Source organism: Arvicola amphibius, chromosome 5 (assembly GCF_903992535.2).
Source record: "Arvicola amphibius chromosome 5, mArvAmp1.2, whole genome shotgun sequence".
Classification (NCBI taxonomy): domain Eukaryota; kingdom Metazoa; phylum Chordata; class Mammalia; order Rodentia; family Cricetidae; genus Arvicola; species Arvicola amphibius.
The window spans coordinates 98,650,701-98,665,417 of record NC_052051.1 but is presented as its reverse complement, the minus strand read 5'-3'; the positions used below and the strand labels follow the sequence as shown (position 1 = coordinate 98,665,417).

General features: G+C 37.1%; 1 protein-coding gene across 4 annotated transcripts in view; it reads left to right on the top strand.

Annotated features, from left to right (window-relative positions):
• The window catches only part of Trappc8 (trafficking protein particle complex subunit 8), a 76,764-nt gene that overhangs the window by 19,069 nt on the left and 42,978 nt on the right, over positions 1-14,717 (top strand). For 2 of the 4 annotated variants that reach the window (XM_038330088.2, XM_038330086.2), the window contains 8 exons: positions 1,857-1,946; positions 2,391-2,565; positions 5,470-5,623; positions 7,189-7,282; positions 9,344-9,594; positions 10,413-10,528; positions 12,033-12,183; positions 13,824-13,924. In XM_038330088.2, the coding sequence (XP_038186016.1) occupies positions 1,857-1,946; positions 2,391-2,565; positions 5,470-5,623; positions 7,189-7,282; positions 9,344-9,594; positions 10,413-10,528; positions 12,033-12,183; positions 13,824-13,924 (1,132 nt within the window). Of the gene's footprint in view, positions 1-1,856; positions 1,947-2,390; positions 2,566-5,469; positions 5,624-7,188; positions 7,283-9,340; positions 9,595-10,412; positions 10,529-12,032; positions 12,184-13,823; positions 13,925-14,717 lie in introns of all 4 variants that reach the window. The other 2 variants (XM_038330087.2, XM_038330085.2) reach the window with 1 other exon arrangement.

Here is a 14,717-nt window from a genome sequence, read left to right as displayed (position 1 = left end):
GTTTTTAACTGATTTGGAGGGAAGAATATGTTCTAGTTGGTGAGAAAATTAGTTTCCTATTGTGACAAATACATATAGTTGTGCCATTTCATTCTCCATTTCCATGAAGATTATAATATTGCTGGGAATTATCCTCCTAACCATATTGCAAATGTGAACTTTTTTTTTTTTTTTTTAAATTCTAAGACAGAGTTTTTCTTTGTAGCTCTGGCTGTTCTGAAACTCTCTTGTGTTGACCAGGTTGGTCTCAAACTCAGAAATCTGCCTGCCTCTGCCTCTACCTCTGCCTCTGCTTCCTGAGTACTGGTATTAAAGGTGTGCACCACCACTACACATGATCACTTCTTGTAGGACATTTGTTGTATTTTTTTGTTTTGTTTGTTTTTGAGACAGGTCTCTCTTTGTAAGTCTTGGTTGTCCTGGATTCTGCTTGGTAGACCAGGCTGGCCTTGAACTCACAGAGATCTGCCTTCCCAGTGCTGGGATTAAAGATGTGTGCCACCACACCTGGTCACAGTAAAAAAACAAACAAAAAATACCATTATATTTGGCAGACTTGTTGGTACAGAAGATGGTCTACACAGGTAATCAAAGGCCAGGTAGGGTGACATAGTTAGATCATATCTCAAAACAAAACAAAACAAACAAAAAACAAATACCAAAAAGCTTATTTGGCACCAGATGAGATAGGGTATTTGGTCAGCACATATTTTTTTTCCTTTTCCTTTCTAGTCATTTATGCCTGGTCCTCCAGCTTCTACCTCGCAGGTGCTAGCTAGGACTACAGGCGTATGCCATTATGCCTGTCTAACCAGCTCTATCTAGCACTCTTCCTTTGTGCCTTGCTCTTCTCTCTCTCTCTTTCATGCAACTGTCAGACTGGTGTCAGATTTGTAATTCTCCTGCCTTAGTCTCTTGAGTGCTATGATTAGAGGCTTAAACTACCTTGACCAATTAAGCTTAGTATGTTCAGATTTTTTAAAAGATGTAATGTGAATCGCTAAAGAGTTGACTTGATTATAAAATAATTATCCTTTGAAATTCGCTTTAGAAAGGGTTTGTTGGGTCAGCGAGATGACTCAGTAGTAAAGGTGCTTGTTGCTGAAAGTGTGACAACCTGAGGTCAGTCCCAGAACCCATGGTGTAAGCAGAACCAAACTGAAAGTTGTCCTCTGACCTCCACATACATACAAACACATGCACACAATGATAAAATATGTAAAATTTTAAAAGGCTTTATTATAGTCATACTCAAGTTGTCAAGCTATAGAATTTGCCAGTCACCCATCTTGACAGTTTGAGCCAGGTGATTCTCTGTATGTCTGGAGCTGTTTTGCTCTGTGCGCTGTAAGATGTCTTTGGTTTTCTGACCTCTTTCTGTAGGCACCAGTAGTCATGTCTCCTTCTCTGTTGTGAGAACCACAACTACCTTCTCATGCTGTCCAGTTTGTCCTGAGGGATAAGATCATCGTGGTGGAGAGCCAGTGATGTACAGCTTGATCTCTTAGAGTAGGGTCTGCTTATGACTGTGAGCTAACTGGTATGGGACCTAGAACTTAGTTCTAGTCACTGTGAGCCAGGAGTGACGCTTTCGTTGACCTGAGTACCATATATAAATGGATTTGCATGAATAGCTTAAAATAGACATGCTGCATATGTTATATATCTCTAAATATGTGAATGACTTGATGTATTTATATAAAATGCTGCATCCACAAATAAATTGTGCTGTTTGCTTTTATATCATATATCTTAAAGAACAGGTAAAAGTACTTGTTTATTACTAGAAATTATTATCTTTATTTTATAAACTGATTCTACTGAATTCTAACCATTTTGCATCTTGTTAATTTTAGCTACTACTCCATGGTTTGAGTCTTACAGAGAGACATTTCTGCAGTCCATGCCAGCATCAGATCATGAGTTTCTGAACCACTATTTAGCATGTATCCTTTAAGTCATCTGTAAGCCAGGAATTTGTTAATTGTAGAAACAGAGACAAAGTACTTGAGAAGTTATAGAGTATGGAGAAATTTTTTTTATTGGTAATGATATCACATTCAAAATTATTTTCTGATCTGGGTAGTTGAGATCCATGTATGAATGTCATGTGCATGTGGTGTATGCTTATCTGGGTGTGCAAGTGTGTATGCTTGTACACATGGAAGCCAGAGGAAGAGTTTCCCTTAGATGCTCAGGCTGGCCTTGGATTCACTGTCATGCAATCACAGTTCTAACTTGGAACCTTCTAGCCTCAACCCTCCCGAGTAGCTGGTATTACAAGCCTGTGATATGAGGCCTGGCCAGATAATTTCTCCTAAAATTTATATTAATGAGGCAATGTTTATCAATGAGCGATGTGATAATTTCCCTGACAGTATGATTACAAGGTATGTTGGTGGCATCATCTGGTGAAGCTGAACCTATGGAGCAGTTTTCAAAGTTGTCACAAGAACAGCATCGAATTCAGCACAACAGTGATTATTCCTACCCTAAGTGGTTTATCCCAAATACACTTAAATATTATGTGCTTTTGCATGATGTAACTTCAGGAGATGAGCAGAGGTAAGCATTGCTTTTCAAATTTTAATTATTTTATCTTTTAAGCTGAATCACTTTTTTATTGGTTTGTGTGTCTATGTACCTGCATGCATACGCACATGTGTTATGGCATCCATGTGGAGGTCAGATGTCTTCTTTTAGGGGTTGGTTTTCTTCTTCCACCACAGGGACCTGGGGATTGAATTTAGGTTGTTGGTGGCAAGTACTTTTTTTTTTTAAAGATTTATTTGTTATGTATAGTCTTCTGCCTGCAAGTATGCTTACATGCTAGAAGGGGCACCAGATCTCATAATAGATGGTTGTGCAGCACCTATTGGTTGCTGGGAATTGAACTCAGGACTTGGGAAGAACAACCAGTACTCTTAACCTCTGAGGCATCTCTCCAGCCCTAGCAAGTGATTTTACTTCTTGAACTATCTTGCTGGTCTTTAATGAAGTCTTGGAATATAAGCATAAAAATAATTTTATGTTTATGACTTTGGAGTTTACTTTGCCTTTTGTTTCAAGGTATGGATCAGATTAATCTTGTTGTATGCTATGTTTGATATTTCATTGCCATTTGGGACCTATAATTTATAATCTTGTTTTGAACATAAGTGATCACTGATTAATTGGATAGGTGAGATTGAGCGTAAAGTCTAGTGCCTCCTGAGCACAGTCCACCATTGAGCAATAACCCTAGCCTCTAACTAATTTCTAATAACTTAAAACTGAGAAACAGAATAAATACTTCTTGTGGAGTATTCATCTTTAGCATTTAAAAAATGTCTAAAGCCCATTGGATAAAGAGTAGTGTTATAAGTAAAAAATAGTGTGAACTGGCTATTAAACTTTTATTGAGTCAGTTGAACATGGTTTATTCATATTGCTTTGTGATGTTCAATTGACATTCATAATTATGCCAGTGGTTCTTAATTTTTTTATTTTGTTTAGTGTATGTGTGTGGGTGTGCATCACAACCTGCAGGTGGAGGTCAAATGACACCTTGCAGGGACTGGTTTTCTTCCAGGAGGCGGAACTCAGGTTCCAGGTCTTCAGAATTAATAGCATGCACATTTATTCACAAGTCATCTCAATAACTCAGCTCTTAGTTTTTTTTAGCAGTATTATTAATAAAGTGAGCAGGAGTTTGACTTAAGTGTATAGATACTAGAGCATAGTTCTGTATTTATTTATATACATTGTTTTATAAGTTTTACTAACCTAGCCTTAATAGGATATTATGTGATTTTGTTGTTTGCTAGGGTATTTATTTGTACAGTATCATCATTTGGTCATGAATAAGTCTTCAGATTTTCCAGGTGTCCCCTTCTCCCAAGATAGCCAAGTGACTGAAAATACTTATTTTAGCTAGACTTGAGACTAAACATGTAGCTGAGTAATAGAGTTTATCTTTTTGAGGCCCTGGGTTCAATGTTCACCCTTGAAGAAATAAAAAATTATAAATAAACAAGCAGATTGAACCCAATGAAACTAGAATTTCATTTCTCACAGTTGTACCATTTTCTTCTTAAGTTGTCACATTTCAATTTATTTTCTCTACCAATAGCGCACATGTTTAATAGTTTTCTTTCTTTGTTTTCCTCCCTCCTTTCCTTATTCTTTTCTTTTTTTAAGCATATTTCATGTAGCTTAAGCTGGCCTCAAACTTGGTATGTAGCTGAAGATAACATACATGTTTTTCAAAATTTAAATTTTTATTTATTTTCTTATTTTTTAGTCTGAGAAGTACCTCAAGGCTCAGCTTCTCTAAGTTCTGTAAGAAGGAAGGGTGGTCTGTGTAGTGAGGGCTTCATCTGCTTTGCTAAATAGTTCTTTCCTTTCCTTCCTGTCATAAATGTTTCTTTGGTATTATCATTTTCATTTATTAATAAATGGTTTTAAAAGATACTCTCAAATTATGCTTTCTGAGAATGAGTTTCCCTACTTCACAGAAAGCTGTTAACTGTATGTTTGAAGTGTCTCGGAAAATGGGCAGTCTCTGCGGAAGCTAATGTGGAAAGCTCCGAGATGGGCTGCGCTGTAAAGTTAGTTTTGCTTTTTGTAGTTTCCCCAAATGAGTTTGGTCATTAGAATTGCCCATACAACAGATATTACTGTTTTGATTAGAATCATGAGTTTTTGTTTAAATTTTCATAATCTTTAATTTTCTGTTTTGCCTTTTTGGGGGGCATTATTCTTGGATTATTTGAAATGTCTGTTGTTGGCTGGAGTGATGCTCATGGTTGAGAGCACTTGCCACTCTTGCAGATGACTCAGGTCCAGGTCCCCGCGCCCATGTGGCAGCTTGAGACTGCCTGTAGTTTGGCCCCAGGGGATCTGATACCCTCTTCTAGTCTCCTTGAGCTCTTGCATGCAGGTATAGTGCACATCAAATCCATGCAGACTTACATACATTTTTCTTTTCTTTTTTTTTGTTTTTTGTTTTTTGGTTTTTCGAGACAGGGTTTCTCTGCAGCTCTTTTAGAGCCTGTCCTGGACCTAGCTCTTGTAGACCAGGCTGGCCTCGAACTCACAGAGATCCGCCTGCCTCTGCCTCCCGAGTGCTGGGATTAAAGGCGTGCGCCACCACCGCCCGGCGACTTACATACATTTTTAAAAATCTAAATAAAATAAGCTCTGTTGTCAGTATTCACCAGATGTCTCAGTAGATAAAGGTGCTTGATGCTAAGACTGATGATCTGAGTTCAATCCATAAGAACCATGTAGAGGGAGGGAGCCAGCCTCTGCGAGTTGTCCTCTGATGCCCACATATGCAATGCTGTATGTGTCATTTCCCTCCCTACAGAAATAAGCATAAAAATAATATAAAGAGAAATAAATAAAAAATTAAGATCTGTTGTCTAAGGTTTACTAAATTCTGTCTGAAGTCTAAAGTTATTACCAAATTTTTTCTCTTTTCTTTAGAGCTGAATCAATTTATGAAGAAATGAAACAGAAATATGGAACTCAGGGTTGCTATTTACTTAAAATTAATTCTCGAGCACCGAATCGAGCATCAGATGAACAGATACCAGATCCTTGGAGTCAGTATCTCCAGAAAAATAGTATTCAACACCAGGTACATTTGAAAAACTGATCGAAACCACAAAAGTTGTATTTTTGTAGATTTTTCTTTTATTTTTTGGGGGTGGGTGGAAACAGAGTCTTACTATGTATAACTAACTGGCCTGGAACCTGTTGTATAGATTGGGCTGGCCTTAAATTCCCAGAGATCCACCTAATCTCGGTTATGAGATATGAATCACTAGGACTGGCTTTTTGTTTTCTTTCTTTCCTTCTTTTTCTTTTTTCTTTTTTCTTTTTTTTTTTTTGACATATTGTACAGACAGGCTGTGAACATGTTATGTAGCCCAGCTGTCTGTCTTGATTTTAATCATCCTGCCTCAGTAAGTGCTCTTAAGTAGTGAGCCATTTCTCAAGCCCATTTTACTCATTTTGATATATAGTGTAATACTACTTTCTTTCAGATTATTTTGAGGGGGAATCTTTAGATATAAAAGAACCCACACCACCTGACTGAATGTAAAACAGTTTTATTTGTTGTTTTTTATGGTCTTTTTTCTTTTTCAGGACTATGCTCAAAATAAAGGTAGTACTGAAAAGTTCAATTCATAGTGAGCTGTCGAAGGTTCTGAAAGGAAATGCCAGTCTGATTCTTTAGTTTGAGAACTTTTAGAAGGCAGAGGTATTGGAGAGAATATAATTCAGAATCTTAGGAAGCCAGAGTTTGAGAATCATTAAAGGTTACCACCTGACCTTTAAAGTAATGTTTTCACTTTTTGAAAGCATGGCTCCTTAAGTGAAGAGCAACTTGAGGACCAACTATAGTTGTTATTTGTATTGCTGTCCACATAGCCTGTTTAGGGGAGCTCTGTCAGTGTTGAATTTAAACATCTCTTAATACTCGAAGGATAGCTATGCTCTGTTATATTATTCCAGGCTAGAATACCTACTTTCTGAAGTCTGTCTGGAGGGAAGGTTCACAGAGAGTTTCTTACCTGGCTTTATCTGTTGCTATTAAGTACTGGCACTAGAATAATAAATAACAGCTCATTTTTATTGGTCTCATGAAGTAGTCTAGGGTTCGAGGATGGCCTGAATATTCAGTGCCTTTCTAGAATGGAATACTGTGTTGGGTATTTTTCACAGCCCTTCAGAATAGTCAGAATCCACTCTAGCTAGCATTTTTCTATGACCTGGGAGATTTTGAAGTTGTCCTTTTTCTTTCTTGCCTTATTTTTTTAGGATTCATGTACATATTTATATGTCTTTATAAATATCTGTGTGCATGAATATTGAGATACATTTTGCCATTATTTTTTAGGATTCATGGACATACTTATGTGCCTATATAAATATCTGTGTGCATGAACATTGAGATACATTTGAGATACAGGTCATTTGAATGCAGAAGAGTTAGCATAGTTAATTGAATATGAAAAGGAATTAAACTGCAACATTATGGATTATTATGACAATACAATATGCTGAAATTAGAGGGCCAGAAGAGTATTCCTTCAGCAAGTACTTGAAGCCATATTCAGCAGAAGAATCATAGGCAATAGTGTAATATTTAAACATGATTAATTATATTGCTAATGCTTTTGTATTTTATTTTGCTAGGAATCATATGAAGATGGCCCTTGTACTATGACCTCCAATAAGAATTCTGATAGTAACTTGCTCTCATTGGATGGACTAGATAACGAAATCAAAGGTCTTGTTATATTTTCTCTAAGTTCCCTTTTGACTGAAAGTATTTTTCATTATTAAAGCACTCTAACCTTCACAGATAAAGGATGGGGACTTTCAGTGCTGATGATTGGGTTTAAGACTTTGCAGATGCTAGTTAAATACTTTATCTCTGACATATCCCCAGACCCCTTTTCTTAAAAAAAAAAAATTTAAAGATTTATTTTAAATTATGCGTATGTGTGTTTATGTGTGGGGATGTGTCTGAATGCTGGTGCCAGAGGAGGTCTGAGATCCACTCAGAGTTGAGTTAGATACAGTTGGTTGTGAGCTGCCTGATGTGGGTGCTGGGAACTTAACTCAGGTCCTCTGCAAGAGAAGTAAATACTGCTAACTACTGAACCATCTCTAACCTACCCCTCCTTTTTCAGATTTTATGACAAGGTTTTGACTAAGTTATTGACTATTCTTTAAATTGGGATTTTCTTGTCCTGTCTTCCAAAGTAGTGAGAAATTAAGGTATCTCTCTGTATAACATAAGCTGTCCTTGAACTTGGAATTTTCTCTATATATCTTCTAGGTACTAGGAGATAGACATGTGCCAGCACACCTGGCTCAGAAGTTAATGTTTCTTCTGATTTTATGCCGTCCTTTGGATTCTGGTTTTTGTACTTTACATTTGAATTTGTGTTATAGTAATAGTGGCTCATGAGGGCTAGAGAGGGAGCTCAGTGGTTATTGATCTTTCAGAGGACCCTGAGTTAGATCTCAGTACCCAAGCCAGACCACTCACAACTGCCTGTACCTCTAGCTCTAGGGGAACCTAACGCCCTCTGCTGGCCTCCATGAGCTTCATGTACACACAAAAATTTAAAAAATGATCATGGCTGGTCAATCAAAATATTAATATCACATTAAGAAGGGAATAGTTTTATTAGCTTTCTCTTTTAAAAAGCCAGGGAAATGTAGTATATACCATAATTTCACAAATTCATATGATTTTTAGAACTATATTCCTATATTTTAAATTGTAGTTTTGGTAATAATGGTTCTAAATTTTTTGTTTTTATTGGTCTTACCGTTGATCCAGGCTGGCCTGAAACTTACTGTCTGCCTCTGAATTTGAGATCCATTTCTCTCAAATTTCTAATTGCTTGGCTTATAGACATGTAGAAGGAGCAGTGGGCTGCATTCCTGCCGCCTGGCTCCTGGCCGCCTGGCTAGCTTATGTCCCGAAATAATTACACGGAAACTGTATTCTTTTAAACACTTCTTGGCCCATTAGCTCTAGCCTCTTACTAACTCTCACATCTTGATTAACCCATTTCTATTAATGTGTGTAGCACCATGAGGTGGTGGCTTACCGGGAAAGATCTTAACCTGCGTCTGTCTCAGAGAGGAGAGGCATGGCGTCTGCCTCACTTTCCTTCTTCCCAGCATTCTGTTCTGTCTACTCCACCCACCTATGTTCTGACCTATCAGGCCAAGCAGTTTCTTTATTAATTAACCAATGAAAGCAACATGAAGTCCCACCTACATCATAGACATGTGCCACCATGTACAGCTGTTGTAATATAACACAGCTATTTAAAGCAGGACCCTCCCTGCTTTGGGAGCTATTACTCTGTTTCTCAATAAAACCTTGCTTGCTCTCCAAAAATAAGGTAATCAATCTCACTGTAGTATTTTAAAACTGAGTTGCCTAGGTTCTTAAACTTAATATGCAGGCAACAGTTATTAACTCAAGCACCTTAATTAAAATTTTATTGCACATATTTACATATGTGGGCATGCGTGTATGTTTCTGCATGTGGGTGCAGTGTCCTGTGTGTGGAGTTCAGTACCTGTAGGGATTCAGTTTTTTTCTTTTCATGTGTGGGTTTTAGGAATCAAATCATTGTCAAGCAGCCTTCTCTGAACTATTTCTCCAGTTCAAGTGTTTAATATAAAATGAGAAAATGTTAATGATATTTCATCTCAGATACACACAGAGGGAAGTTGTCGTTTTTTTCCTTTAATAATATGGTAGTTTTGTTACATTTTGTGTTGCGTTCTGAGAGTAAAAGAGAGATTTGTTTTTCAGTAGATGGTTTACCAAATAGCTTCAGAGTTCATCCACTTCAATTAGACCAATGCGGTGACCCTCCTAATACCGATGGCTCCGATCATACAAAGTCTGCTTCAGTGCGTGAAACCAAGAAAGCAAGTATTGGAGTGATTCGTGGTGCTTGTTTAACACTTACTGATCATGATAGAATTCGACAGTTTATACAAGAGTTTACATTCCGTGGCCTTTTGCCACATATAGAGAAAACAATTCGGCAGTTAAATGATCAGGTAAGACTTAAGTTTTTTAGGTTATTAATCTTCAAATTAAGTCAGTGAGTTTAAGACTTTAGTAAGAGTTTTGTTTTGTATTTAAAGTTTTGTTTTGATTTTTGTTTTACAATACGCTGTAAAAGCTACCTGAAGTCAGTATCAGTGATGAAGTTCTTTTTAACACTAGAGAAGCCTTATTCATTTTCAGTTGGAATTTTTTTCAGTTTTTTGGACAAATTATTTTTTAAGACTTACCAGTTTTAATTTTATGTATATGAATGTTTTGCCTGCATGTATGTATATGTACCATTTCATATTTGCTGACCACAGAGGACATAAGAGGGCATTGGATAACCTGGTATAACAGGTAGTCCTTAGCCACCATATAGTTGCAGGGAACTGAGCTTGTGTTCTATGCAAGAGCAGCAAAGTGCTCTTAACTACCAAGCCAGTTTTACAGCCTATATATTAGACATTAAAAAACAAAACAACTGTTTTTAGTTTTATTTTATGGATATGAGTGCTTTGCCTGTACCGATGTATATGTATCATGTATATGCCTGGTCCCTGAAGAGATCAGAGGTGGGGTGTTGGATTTCCCAGAACTGGAGTTACAATTGGTTGTGAGCCACTGTGTTGGTGCTAAGAGCTAAAGTCAGGTCCTCTACAAGAAAAACAATTGCTTATATCTTCTGAGCCATTTTTGCACATTCTAGACGGTTTTTCACTTAGTGTTATTAAAATAATTGTTTACTTACTAGTAAAACAGTGTTTTTGTTTGTAGAAAATACTTTAAGCCTTTATATTTGTCAACATGTTTAAATATTTTTTTCTAGCTAATATCAAGGAAAGGTTTGAGTCGATCTCTGTTTTCTGCCACTAAGAAATGGTTTAGTGGCAGTAAAGTTCCAGAAAAGAACATTAATGAGCTGAAAAATACATCTGGGTTGTTGTGAGTAAGATATCACTATATTTCATTCTACTGCATTTAACTTTGTCTTTTGTTTGATTACAAAACAGTGATTATCTCTTTAGTTTCTTAATATTCATATTGGTCAAACTATCTAAGAAAGACACTAATTAAATTCTAATTTAAAAAACAACTCTAATTGTACATTTTTAGAAAAATTTATTTTTATGTGCATTAGTATTTTGCCTCTATGTGTGTCTGTGTGAGGGTATCAGGTCCCCTAGATCTTGAGGTATAGACAGTTGTGAACTGCCATGTGGGTGCTGGGAATTGAATCCAGGTCCCCTGGAAGAGCAATCAGTGCTTTTTAATCACTGAGCCCTCTTTTCAGACCCTCTAATGGCACTTTTAAATCAAGTTATTTTTTTGAGATGAAGTCTGACTCTGAGCTCAGGATGGCTTGGGACTTGTAATAATCCTATTTCAGTTTCCTAAGTACTGGAATTATAGGTGTGAACTACTACCATGGCTGATTTATTGGACATTGGAAATTAAACTCTTCAGCCCAAAATGCTACAGGCTCTCCCCATTGCTTTTAGTTGCTCACCAGAACTAAGACCCCATTGCTCTGATTACAGAACAATGAGAAAGTAAACTAGAACTGACCAGAACAGTTTTTTCCTAGTGGTTGGTTAGCTTTCATAATGCTAGAAGGTGATATATAGATTACTGGGGAAAATTCACCAGTGAACTTACTCAACAGAGGACACTGGATATCACCATAACCACCTGGTAGGCTGCATATGCCCACTGGTCCAGTAGTGGTATGTTTATTATTACGGTGGTAACCAAATATTTTTAGGTTGGATTTGACCTGTACCAGGAATGAATTCCTGGTTGCTGTACTGTAAATCTGTCAACAAACCATGGCTAAAGTGGTGATAAGCAAAAAGAAACCGTAAAATAACTCAGAATGTCATTTTACTTTGGATCTGTTCTCTATTTGTAAGAAGATGGACTTAGATTTGCTATTCAGTACTAGCTCTGTTTTTTGTCTGAAGTGCTTTGGTATGTATTTTTTTAAATGCAATGTATTGCTGATTTGCTCCATTTGGCCTTCAGCTTGGAGCTTTTCTGCTTCAGGCTCCTATGTGTCGGTGAACTACCATGCTGGGCTTCTCTGCCTACTGTTTTGAGACAAGGAATATATTTAGCAAGTTTTGTTTCTTATAAAATCTTGCTTTAATGGAAAATGACACGAGTCTTTTTTTTTCTGAGTTGTATATAAATAAGTCACCTGGTATTATTATTTATTTCATTAACTTGTCCCTGGGGCACATACTTGTCTGTAGTTGAAAAGCTTCCAGGGCTATAAATTAAACGTATTAACGTTTGGACTTCAAATAGTTTTGAGAATTGACAGTCATCCTTGAAGATAGGATTTTTACAAAACATAAAATTCTTTTTTGTTCTGGGTAGTTGAACAGTTTACTAGACATTTTCTGTGTGGCCATTCTTTATAATATATTATTTTCTTATGTTCTAGGTATCCACCAGAAGCATCTGAGCTTCAAATAAGGAAAATGGCTGACTTGTGCTTTTTGGTGCAGCATTATGATTTGGCTTACAGTTGCTATCACACTGCAAAGAAGGATTTTCTTAATGATCAAGCAATGCTTTATGCAGCTGGAGCCTTGGTTGGTACTGCTTGCTTATTTTGTGATGTTGTGTTGGGGACCAGCCTTGACACAAACACCTCTCACCAGGGTAGAGGCATGGGGATTTAGAAATATAATAAAGACTATGAAGACGTGGATGAAAGTAATAAAACAGAGAAACATAGGATAGTATCAGGAGGGAACTCCATGAATACTGAAAATTTGCCTGTATTTAATTTCCAGCTGCTTAAAATACCCCTGGCTCCAAAAGGTAGGAGTAAGATAAAAGACTGCATTAACATGATACAAGGAAATGAACAGACCAATTGAAAGTCATGGGCTACATTCATAATTAAACATTCTGTTGCTAGAACAAAACAGGTCACCTAGTCACACTCATACCCTAGACCAAAATATTCTGTAGGCAAACCACTTCCTGGGTGGAATTCAAAGTTATCCCCATAAAGGGAACTGGAACTTGTTGGGTCCTTAGACTCTTGTTTGAGGTAGAAGCACAATAACCTTGAAGGAACTAGAGGAAAGTTCCAACTCTCTGACCTCCACAGTTGAGTATCAAGCCCAGGACCTTGCATGGCCTAGACAGTGATCTGTGACTTGCTGAGCTATATTCTCAAGCTTTGATGCATTTTAGAAAATGAATATTGTCAACATTTTGTGCATATGGACTTCCTCTCCACAGAAGTGTCTTCCTCCTCCTTTCCTTCTTCCCCTTTTGTACAGTTCTGGGACAGGTTTTACTTCCTCTCTCACCCTCCTTTTAGGAGCTCCTCTTCCTCTCAGTCCCACCAGGAGGAAGTGTTTGGTATTCAGATTGTGTCCTCCAGCTGTGCTAAGCTGCCCAACTAGCTATCTAGGTCACCTTCCAAGTTACCAGGTCCTGGTTTTGTTTGTGCTTGATACGCAGCTGAATAGGCTTCAGGAAGATTGTTCCAAATCTGTTCCTCTCAGGTTTATTGCTTCTACAATAGCTTTTATAAACTACAGGTATTTTCAGCTATTAATGTATAATGTTATAATAAATATACCTTATTTTCCAGCACTGAACTCGTTTCTCATATAGATGATACCTTTGCTTAAATGTAATAGTTTTGAAATGTAGACTAAAGTAGGAAAATTGTACAGTCACATAATGAGTGCAGTTTTATATATGTGTGTAACAACAGACCGAATGTATGGTGATGTTTTTATAAAATTATTGCTTAAAACATTCTCACCTACTAATGGAATAATCATTTTGGTTTATATAAGTACACTCTGATGTCTTCGCAACAAAATTACCTCAGAACAAAATTTTCAGGATTCACGTTTGTTACGGATATGTCAAGGTATACCTTTAAATTATGCATAACTCTGTGGGTTTTTGTGTGTTGGGTGTGTGTGTGTGTGTGTGTTTAAGGACAGGGCTCTGTTTAGCCTGCCTAGCCTAGAACTTACTGGTGTAGACCAGGCTAGCCTCAAACTTATAGAGATCAGCCTGCCTCTGCCTCCTAAGGACTGAGATTAAAGATGTGGGACATCACACCCTGCAAAGACCAGAATTTTAAGTCAAAACAAATATTTGTTTTGAGTCAGCATTAAGTTGTGAAATTTATACATTTATGCTCTGAGATGTTTAAGTTTACCGAGTGTTAAATATGCAACTGTTTTTCCTCCCTTAGGAAATGGCAGCAGTGTCAGCCTTTCTTCAGCCAGGAGCTCCTAGGCCATACCCCGCCCATTACATGGACACAGCAATTCAGACCTACAGGGATATCTGCAAGTGGGTGACCATAGTGTTTATATTTTGCCTATTTCGGGGACAGGGTTGGTATTTATAAGTAGTTCTTTTTCATACCTTAGATTCTCAAATGAAGTTAATTTAGTCAGAGACAAGTTGAAGGGAAAATAGTGCTTATCACCTTCTCGTTTCAGTTTCTAGCTGCCTTGCATTTGTGGATGACAAGTTGATATATGTACCGTTGAGGCTCTGTGCTACATTGAGGGTAATTTTTGTTGTGGGACATTTTTGATTTTACCTACTATTAAGGCAGAAATTAGCCATTTTGAACTTTCCTTGTTAATTAGGCAAAAACATGAAGAGTCAAGTAATATAAACTTAGGGGAAAATGAGAAGTAGTGAGTACTATTAGAATTCTTAAAAGGCAACTGGACTGGGCCAGAGTCCTCAGAAGGAAGCTCTTAGGTTATTTGGTAGGTAGGCTTTCATGCAGGGTGGCTAGGTTAGGGACATTTCTACAATTATGAGTTATAGGAATATAGTTTTGCTGATAAAGGTCAGTTTGTTTATATGGAAAGCATTGGAAGATAGATAAAAAGGGTTGGAGATAAATTGATATTAGAAACCTTAACTGTCATTTATTCTTCCTTAACTAGAATTAAGGTTTATGTTGTACTAAATGAAAATTACTGCATATTTGAGTAGACCATTCATCATTATAAAAGCAATTTTTTAGTACATTAATCAGACTTGTTTTGTTTTTTGAGACAAGGTTTCTTTGTGTAGCTTTGGAGCTTGTCCTGGAACTTGCTTTGTAGACCAGGCTGACCTCAAA